General features: G+C 29.7%; 2 protein-coding genes across 2 annotated transcripts in view; one reads left to right on the forward strand and one right to left on the reverse strand.

The window, feature by feature from the left end:
• Positions 1 to 1,362: 1,362 nt before the first annotated feature.
• Positions 1,363 to 4,324, reverse strand: LOC108574314 (transmembrane protein 47). The gene is made up of 6 exons (XM_017936881.1): positions 4,129 to 4,324; positions 3,562 to 3,622; positions 2,115 to 2,301; positions 1,884 to 2,033; positions 1,738 to 1,800; positions 1,363 to 1,637 (listed from the first exon to the last, which is right to left on the reverse strand). Exons 2-6 carry the CDS (start codon positions 3,610 to 3,612, stop codon positions 1,423 to 1,425), a joined length of 666 nt encoding a protein of 221 aa, XP_017792370.1. The 5' UTR covers positions 3,613 to 3,622; positions 4,129 to 4,324; the 3' UTR covers positions 1,363 to 1,422.
• A 2,080-nt stretch (positions 4,325 to 6,404) lies between these two features.
• Positions 6,405 to 10,190, forward strand: part of LOC108574239 (cyclic AMP response element-binding protein B) — a 4,373-nt gene continuing 587 nt past the window's right edge. The window contains exons 1-4 of the mRNA XM_017936784.1: positions 6,405 to 6,478; positions 7,350 to 7,461; positions 7,925 to 8,074; positions 8,238 to 8,367. Of these exons, the coding sequence (XP_017792273.1) occupies positions 7,369 to 7,461; positions 7,925 to 8,074; positions 8,238 to 8,367 (373 nt within the window). The 5' untranslated portion in view covers positions 6,405 to 6,478; positions 7,350 to 7,368. The remainder of the gene's footprint in view (positions 6,479 to 7,349; positions 7,462 to 7,924; positions 8,075 to 8,237; positions 8,368 to 10,190) is intronic.

Consider the following 10,190-nt stretch of genomic DNA (forward strand, 5'->3'; position numbering starts at 1 on the left):
TATGACGCATACAAGAGAAGCAACTAAAGATGATACTCTTTATATAATTAAATGATATATTTCATCAGTTTGGAAGAATTACAGAGAAACCATTTTTCCCTTACTTTCTTTCATGCACTTTTTGCATAATTCAAGTATTCATAATTTAAACAATTATACTCAAAAAGTAAAAATTACTGGAGGTAGCACTTGCATGTTTCATAGTACAATAGGAAAACATTTACACATTTATCAAAAAATCAAGGAAGACTTTAAAACAATGTATATGAAAATTTTTTTCTAATTTCATTTATACATATACTTTGTGCGCGTGTATGTAATCACAAGATATATCGCTTATAACAATTTTTGGCCAAGTTTTATTGCAAAATATATGGAAGTATAAGTAATAAACGTTACTTTTTCGTAATATTATACCAAAAAATATTGGTAAACGCCACGATAATATAAATTATTTGATTAAAACAAATATCACTTTTGATAATAGTAAGAAAAAAATAAATGCAAGCAAATAATAAATTACTAGCATCTAATATATGTATATGTACATACGAATATGTAGAAAATAAACATAATAAATATTAACTAAATCAAAGCTGCAATTTTTACATGAAAATTAAAGTAATTAATGATTTATTACTTGACTAAGAAAGGCAGTGACTTCATTTTCTAATCATATTAATTACTTGTATATTCTTTAACTTTTTTCTATTGGAATTTTTATATTGCATTTAAGTACTCAAGTATTGCTTACTACTTTCAAACGGCGAAAATCATCTTTAAAGTTAGCCAAATATAAATAATGAATTGTTAATGCAGGCATAACGAAAATTGGATTGTAACGAGAAATTATAAATACTAGAAAATTGCAAAATTCACATTAAAAATGATAATTACCGTTTTGTCTTAATCAGAACGGTAATACAAAATGCGACGGTATATGATGAATTATTTTTTCACGAATAAGAAACGCAGCATCAATGCTACCATTGAGATGATATAAAAACTTAATAAGTAAACTAATAATGTAAATAATGTTAATGCACTACATAAAAAATAGTTGTAATTATATAACATACATAAAATATAATACTATAGGAAACTAAACGAAGCAATGGTCCCGAAATTTTTACTATGAGAAATTGGAAATTGGTTACCCATGAACGAATTAATCAAGTCTCAGTCAATTCACAAACCTTGTTTTCGTCAAATTTTTAATGACGGATTGATAAGATGTTTCATACATCCTATATCAAAGTGATAGTTATGTCCAATATATGCTGGTGTAACAAGTAGACTATATATAAAAACCATTCACTCTTATACATGTGTACGTTTTTTTCTCAAATGTATCAAATAGTGAGGACAGAAAAAGAAGAAATTAATCACCTAGAGAACAACGTCGGGCAGGGAGCAATGCCACTAGGCTAATTGCGTCCCACTTCGTCCACCATGATGTCCCATACCAATCATAGAACCTCCGCCGCCAATATCATCGCGTACGATTTTTCTTTCTTTGTAATAAATTTCTTCGCTTTCTTTATCGCATAATAACAACACCGCTCCACCAAACAAAAATATAGCTGCACCCCATCCAACTCCATATGCCCAACCAAATTCCCATATTGTTCGATTTCCTGTAATATAATTTTTATAATATTAAACAACATAAAGATTATACTTTATACTGTAAAAATATTGAACATTCAAATTTTGCAGAACTATATATAGACTTACCAAGATTAAGTTCTGTAGCAAAATACACTGGATATATTACTAAAGCTATTAAGAGTGATACCACTGAAACAGAAAGAAATGTATATGTAACACACAGAACAGGTCTATATTATTATAAATATTTCATGCTACATAGCCAGTCTTACATGCAAAACCCATGCAGAACACTGCAAATCTATAATATTTGTGCTTGTCACGATTATCTTGTGACCTCAAACCAAGACCAGTGAGAACTGTTGCTGCAATGTCTGTTATTAAACACACTACGCATAAGGCAGCAGCTGCTTTCATATAGGCTGCAAAAAACACAAAAGTAAATAAAAATGTTCCACTTTGAAGAATTTAAAGGAAGGATAAACACAATAATTTATTCATACCAACGTCTCTAGCTTGAGAACATCCTACTGAATCTGGCACATTAAATGGCAAAGGTGTAGGTGCAGATTCTTCAATACAATGTGCAAATAGACCTTGTCTCCATCCTAATGCCATTAACCAGTCAGTAGAGGCTAAACCCATTATCATCAGCAATATTACTATGATCCCACATATAAATGCTATCACCTGCAAAACAAAAATAATAAAATTATATTTGGATCATCAATAGACTGCATTGCATTATTTTATTACTAACTAAAGAATGTCAGATATTGTGAATTTCAATAATAATTTATTAACCGTTTAAACACGAGATGAAAATCTTGTTTTTACTTAAAAAAACAATTGTGAAACATACGGAGACATTAAAATTTATTCAAAATAAAACCGCTATAAACTCCGATCATTATACACTATTATCGTCGCTACAGGTTCATAAAAAAAAAACATAACACGGGTATACCTGTGCGATCTCGGTATCGCCCATGTGATCCTCCGCGACTGTATACATGATCATCATAGATCTACGGTGCACTCTCAAGATTAGTCCCAATGGACAAAACCAAGAAACTAGAATCTAATTAGAACCGTTCCAAACACTTCACACTTTCTTTGATCTTTTCGACAAGTACCATTTACGGGACATCGTACACTCTTCCACGAATCACCCTCAGTAGACGACAAGGAAGCATTTAGAAATTATTCGAAGGCACGAAACCCTTGTAAATGACAAACACCTCCAGGGTAAACACGGTTTGTCTCCTGCACTTTCGTTCGATTCGCGAAACAATTTTTAATCGCGTCCCCGCTTCAAATTGTTACGCGAGTCACATTGCTGCTACAACTCGCGTTCATTTCTCAGTCGGTTCGATCACCCAAAGTCCCGAAAAGACTTGTTCAACTAGCGAGGTCAAGCGGAGACAGTCTCCATCCGAAGTTGGGGGAGTAATTGGGTTCCAGGGAAGCTGCGCCCATTAAAGGTCGTGGCGCAGTGCGCGTACGTGGTAGAGGGTGCTTTTTAGTATAGACGAAACTTGAGACGAACGCGTTCCATTTATAGAAATTTTTCCTAATCACGTGACTGTTAAAATAATGCAGTTTTCTTAAATAAATATTAACCTTGTTGATTTATCATCTTGATTTTTTTATGTTACAATTTGAAAGTTAATTATATTGATTCAATTTTTAATCCAATTTAATCTCAGATATTTTTGTGATTTATCTATTTACAGTAACATTTATTATTGCTACCATAATTGGCAATTGTAGCAGTTTTGAATGTATTCAATTTTCAGAACATGATAATGAATTGTAATATCTTTCTTTTTTACCTTGTGAAGGTATCAATTTAGGAGCTTATGAAGTACTTTATTAGAATTTATATTAAACAGATATTTTATAATGTAAACTAATTAAAGCAAGTTAAAAAGAAATGAGAAGACTTACCTTTAAGGGCCTAGTAATAGTGATTGTTTCAATGGTGGTTGTTTGTGGCATTTTTGTGTAGCTGTAATGAAAATAAAATAAATTCATAACAAAATAAAAAGCAAATGGTATGAATGAAAATAACTTCTTGCAAGGAAAAACAAAATGATATACACAATTGAATAAAATTGGAATAAAAAGGCATTGGTAAACTTTGTAGATTCAGTTAATGTTTATTTTTTATAAGTAATACATCTTACAAATGCAAAAATAATTTTGTAAATATTGTTATCAAATTCTGTACTTTCTGTATTAATCATTGGCACTTTTTATAGATTTATTAATGGTTTATAAATGTATCACTTGAAAGAGAATAATTTAATTGGTATCAGTGTTTTCAATATTTAACAAAGTAACATCAACTATGCAACTACAAACTGTATTTGTAAATTTTATGAAGTACATAAAAGTTAATTGGATCTAATATAATTATCATCTCAAATGATACAAGACCTATTCTGCTTTTTCATTATTTGTACAATACTGAATACTAAAACATCTTTCATTTTATTATAATAATACACTTACAATAGTGGATATATTCACTCTAGCTTATCAATCTCTGCCACACGCATTAAGCATTAAATGACCGAATGTGATTTTAGAATTTAACAATTTGCAAATAATCATGCATAAATTCAAGTTCGTTTTCAAGACAAACAATAACACGATTCAATCTTAAGGGTTATGTCACTGAAAATGTCAACAACAGGTTTCAACAATACGATCTCGATATATTCGCGTACTGCTGACACACATGTAGCAAGAAAACACAGATTGACTCAATGAATAATCACTTGACAAGCTCGTAAAGGACGAAGATTCTTATTGGCTCTCATTCTGTTGAGATTTCTAACCTCGATACTGATTGGCATTTCATACATTTTCCCGATCGACGAATAACATTCTGTACCTGCTGTGCTCGAACATGTAATGTCCAATAGAAAAAGTGATCTTGAAGCAGCGATCTCGAAACTACCAATGAAATAACGATATTCTATTTTTGCGTTAACAATACGTAAGCATTATTCTTTGTCTATTAATTATATGAATGACATAGTTCACAAATAATTTTTATAAAATTTATGTACATTTAAACGAAAATTTTGGGTAACTTATTAAACCTCCAAAATGAAATGAAATTCATGGTTACAGGTGCTACGCGCTACTTAATATGACTACTAACTTTTGATAATATTAATTCTTATTCGTCTGTGAACAAATAAACGAAAAGTTATAAAATATTATACATATGAGAAATAATGGTCTTTTATTATATAACAATGTTGACTTCTAATTTTATATTTAAGTACAAAAGTACTTTAACGAAGACAGATAATTGTGTAAAGGGTACTACTACTGTACTCATTCAAAAGATTTGAATAATTTATTGATAATTTATCATAAATAAAGGCTTTAAGGACATAAACAATGCAAATATGGTTTAAGTATGGGAAACATATGTGCAGGATCTAAATATGATGATGACGTCACTGAATGACGTCAGCATCACCAACGACGTTTCTTTACGCTATTTAAATATACGTATGTATGAATACTGTTATGCATTAATATTTAAATTTTCTGCATTAATCGATTTTTCAAATGTTTATATATATTCATGCTTTTACAAAGCATTTGTACGATAAATGTAGAAGAAAATATAATTCCAAAGCTTTGCAATTCATTCGTACCTATAAAGGCATTTTCAGTATGTAATATGAATCATCATATAATAAAATATGTCAATAACATAATCTCTATACATGTTAAATATTAATGCTAATAACAAAATTAAATAAACATTACCTTATATCATAAACATGAAAATTTAAAGGAAATAAAAAATAATTTTATTGCTAGTTGTTGAACATAACGGTACAAATTTAAGTTATTTATTGTAGTAAACAAATTTTTAAGTTGAATATTTAAAATGTGAAAAGGAATTTAAGTGACAGATAATTGAAACATGTGTAAATCCTGGAGATGCTCGTATAATTGTCTCAACATTTGCTTTGTAAAATTGTGAATTTCTAAATGATTTATGAAGTGCTACATATTTAAAATGTAATATTCTTTTTTATGAGATCTAAATAATGTCTACATTGTTATATTCTGTTGAAATGTCGATAAGAAAACGTTGTTTCGATGCTCGAACAACGGTATATTTGCAGATTACATGATGAAATCACGAGGCAATTAAAATTGAATAAACACGTTCAGATTACAACACATCGTTATTTGTATTCATTACAAATTACAAGTGTAGTATTACACTATTTTACAACATAAAGTAACATAAAAATATAAATGTAAAAGGATAAATAACACATGAATCTTTAAACAGCTATCACGTACAATATTATGTCAATTAAAACATCTAATTTTTGTCGATTATTTGGAAGACAAAAATAACTGATAATATGTTTTCCTTTTTATTAAATTAATCAAGGTGAAATGTTTCATTATAAATATAATTAATACGAAACGAACTGTTGTTTGCGGCAGAATGTATTAATACTTAACCGTTTTATAACCACAGAATATTAAACATAACAAATCAACCAATTGTTATGAACGTATCGGTGAAATTAATTGATGTCGGTTACAATTTGTTTAAGACAAATCGATCGAATTTTTAAGAAAACGTGGTTAGTTTCAAACACATACAAGAGCATCGGTTCTATCACTATCCGATGCACGATCAGCTTATGAGGGGGTGGAGGGAAACCGTCGGCCATTTTGATCGTGACGCGCAGCGCGGAGGTCGTGGGCTCCACCAGTGACGAAGCCACTGGAGTTTTGACGTGGCTGCTACGTACCTGCCCGTTTGCCCACTCCGATTGCAGCAAAGTTGGTGACGAGAAATACGTAACTGGTAAGTACCCAGCTGGAGAATAATAACAACCGGGCATGGACCACTGCGCTTACGGTACTTCGAAAATGTTGCCGAAACTACTAGCATTTGATTTCATGAACCTAGTACAATCAGTTTTACGTCTGCTATGGAATATGCCGTAAAATATGGCGCCTTAAGGAAGATGTACGAATTTCTCGAAAAGGGCAATGGGGGTTACGTGACGATTCTGACATCTCTTTCCATCGCTAACCGAGACATCGTGATACTGATCGGTACAACCCTAGTCACGTTTCATCATGTTTTTTTTATGACTTCTGGCCCTTTGCTCACATACGAAAGCATCTTAAGTGTTTATTGTTCTCGTATTATTTTTAGATCTACTGCTTATGTAAATGACGCAGTAACACCGCCGATCGCTGACTGGCGGGAAATTTAAAACTTTTGCATTTTAATGGATAAGCCCCAATTTCGAGTCGATATGTTTTCGAATCTTCGGTCCCACTTGTTCTGACGATGTTTATCTTTAATCTGGAAGTCGATTCGTGAAATTTCAAGTATGCATATGTTTGACTTTTTAAATAAGAAATTGTACGCATTTTTTGTATAGTTATTTTTTCTTTTTAAGTGTTTAAAACTATCGAGAAAATTAAATTTAAACGTTTTACTAGATTATAGACAACGTTTATTATTAGTAGGAAAATTAATTTAAATATTAAACTTTTTATCACATAAGAATTCCTTCATTTAATATACCATGCATCTTTATCTTTATAGCTGTAATTATAAAACAGTATACACTAAAATTAACATTAAAAAGATTAATTACAGTATACATATAAACTCATAAAGAACAATATACAAAATTATGAAAATATTTTTTCTTTTGTAGGGTTTGAGGTTCCCAGGCTATGGAAAGTATGGTTGAGGAAAATGGATCAGCAGTTGACCCATTGTCTACGGGTTCTCAAAGCGGTGATGCAGCACCAGCAATAGCTACATCGGTACAATCTCTCAATAGAACACAGCAGCAAACTCATCATCTGGTAGCTTCTACCAGCATTGTGCAACTGACACTACCTACGTCAGGGGCAACACAGGTATACAGGAGAATCTCCTGTGTATCTATGTCTTTTTTATTTCAAAGCATGCATATTTAATTTATTTCTGCTTTAATCATGATTATCAGTTAATCAAACAAGCACTGTGTGTATATTCAATCTTGCATAATGCTGGTTCAAATTAGAATTTAGTTTTCTTGATCAACTAATTAGAATTTACTTATTTATTCCTTATTTATTAATATAATGAATTTATATTTTTTATTATATATTAAATAAAACAATTTTAAAAGTTATTTTTTGGTTCATGTTAAAATATTTTATACATATTCATACTCATTTATTCAATAAATCATACATTTTAATATGTATGATAGTTTCTAATATTGTTTGTTTAATAAATTAGGTACAATCTGTTATACAACCCAATCAACAGTCAGTAATTCAGACTGCAACCAATATTCAACCTGTTGCTATTTCAAAGGGAAATGTCATTCTTGTCAGTAAACCAAATTCTGTCATACAAACAGCCCAAGCAAGTTTGCAAACACTTCAGGTATGTTTTTCTGTAATTTTAATAAATTAAATAACTGATAATAAGTTTTGTTTTAATTAAGTCATATTATTGATTTTTTTAAATTATTATTTTTACATTCTAAGAATAATTATTTGGGACACATTATTTTATTCATATTCAATATTCTATATTATTATGACAGGTCGTGGAAACAGGTAGTGATGATAGTTTCTCAGACTCAGAGGAATCTTCAGAACAGAGAGGAGGTATTCTTACTAGAAGACCATCTTACAAGAAAATCTTGAATGAATTAGGTGGTGGTGAAATCACAGGTATGATTATTTTTTTCTGCTTCATACTCAAAGAAAAATACATAAATTATACATTTATATATCAACAAAACATTAATAAATTTTTCAACAGAATTAAGAAAAGAACAGAAACTGTTGACTTTTTGAAATTGTAAATTATTGTACAATTACCTCATAAATTTATTTAAGCTTATATAAATATATTGTTTTGTTTGTATATAAAATTGATGTATTCATTTATTTTAGTTTTTATATATCTTTAAAGATATACTAATTCTTAAGAAGTAATAAAGTGCATGTCAGTTCATACAACTATTGCTATGTACTTTTTACATACCTATTTCTTAGATAGGCATTAAAAACGAATATTATCTTTCTTTAACTCAAATAAACTCTGATTTGAATAAACATATACAAATATTAATCTAGTTTATGAGTCAGTTTATATCAAACGAATATTTAAGTGTATTTAATTTCTTTAGTGCTATAAGGAGTATGAGTGTGACGTTTTATGCTTCTTAATATTTTATTTTAAGTATATGAAAATAAGGAATGCCATACCAAGCTTAGAATATAAGTTATTATGATAAAATCAGTAATAGCAAACCTACATAAATGCAAAAAACTCTCCTCTAACCATTATTTGTGTGTGAGTAACATGGAGAAAAACAATTTGTTTATATTATAGCAAATGAAATCTCATTTATATTTATCTGGTACCAATAATTTATAGTTTAATGAAACTGAATAATAAAAAAAAAAATTTATAATAAGAAAATGATTAAAAGCCTATATAAATTCAGGAATACATATATTATAATGTGCAGTTTTACTTGTTAATTTTAATACAGTTTCATTCTTTTTGTTTTCATTAGCAAATATATTAAAATAATTGGTTATTATGAATTTATTTGCTCTGTTTATACTTTTCACAATCATACATCTTCATTGCTTAACTTTCATTTTCATTTTAACCTATTTCCTTTTTGTATGAGCTGACTGCACTGCATTGTGATAGAGAATTGTAAACAGCAGTCAGAAAGGAAATAGCATACAGTGATAAAATTCTATATCTGTTGTTATATTTTCTAATTTTCTAAATATCATTTCACTTTCTGGATGCAGGTCTTTTTAAAAACATATAATTTTGTTTACATTGCTTTAGTATCTTTGCTTCTATAAACAAATATCGGGAAATATTTGTTATATTAATATCTCGTGAAATCTATGTTATACTGTGGGAAATATTCAAATTCATATACACGAAATAAATAAACACCGATAACAACTCTATTATAATAGGGGGTTGTTTTGATTCGGTGTTACAGACGGTCGATTGCCTCCACTAGAATCATCTTCTGAGTGTGATTCTAACGTGGACAGTGAAGTGTCTTCCCACTCGCTTCATTATCAGACAGGTTGGTTATTTTTTCTTCTACATATCTTTCCTTGCTCTCCTTTACTTAACTCTCTGCGCATCCCAGCCTTTTTCCTTTTATTTCGGTGGAAGCAATGTTAGAGGAATCAGTTAGAATTGCTAGTTTAAAGCACCTAAAATTTAATTCCTTTGTTCCCTGTATACATTACCTAATGTGATATTTTGTATCATGTTTGCTTGGTGTGGCATCCTTGCTTTATGGGGTTTTTAATTTTGTTTATGGATAGGTTTATGTATCATTAAAATCATTTAGACTTATGTTCACCTCTTCTATGTGCTACCACTTAAAGTAAATGATTTTTAACATCATTCTTTAGCACATAATTTTTATTACATGAAATATTCTCAGCTAGGTGTGCATTTTCTTTATTGTATATATTGTATACATTGAACCTTATAGATATTC

Source organism: Habropoda laboriosa, unplaced genomic scaffold (genome assembly GCF_001263275.1).
Source record: "Habropoda laboriosa isolate 0110345459 unplaced genomic scaffold, ASM126327v1 scaffold176, whole genome shotgun sequence".
Lineage (NCBI taxonomy): Eukaryota > Metazoa > Arthropoda > Insecta > Hymenoptera > Apidae > Habropoda > Habropoda laboriosa.

Excerpts from the sequence above, each read along its gene's own strand:
- LOC108574314 (XM_017936881.1), bottom strand. The coding sequence starts at position 3,612 with ATGCCACAAACAACCACCATTGAAACAATCACTATTACTAGGCCCTTA. Across the intron at positions 2,302-3,561 it reads CTATTACTAGGCCCTTAAAG|GTGATAGCATTTATATGTGG; the intron begins GTAAGTCTTCTC and ends TTTGTTTTGCAG. Across the intron at positions 1,638-1,737 it reads TGCTACAGAACTTAATCTTG|GAAATCGAACAATATGGGAA; the intron begins GTAAGTCTATAT and ends ATTATATTACAG.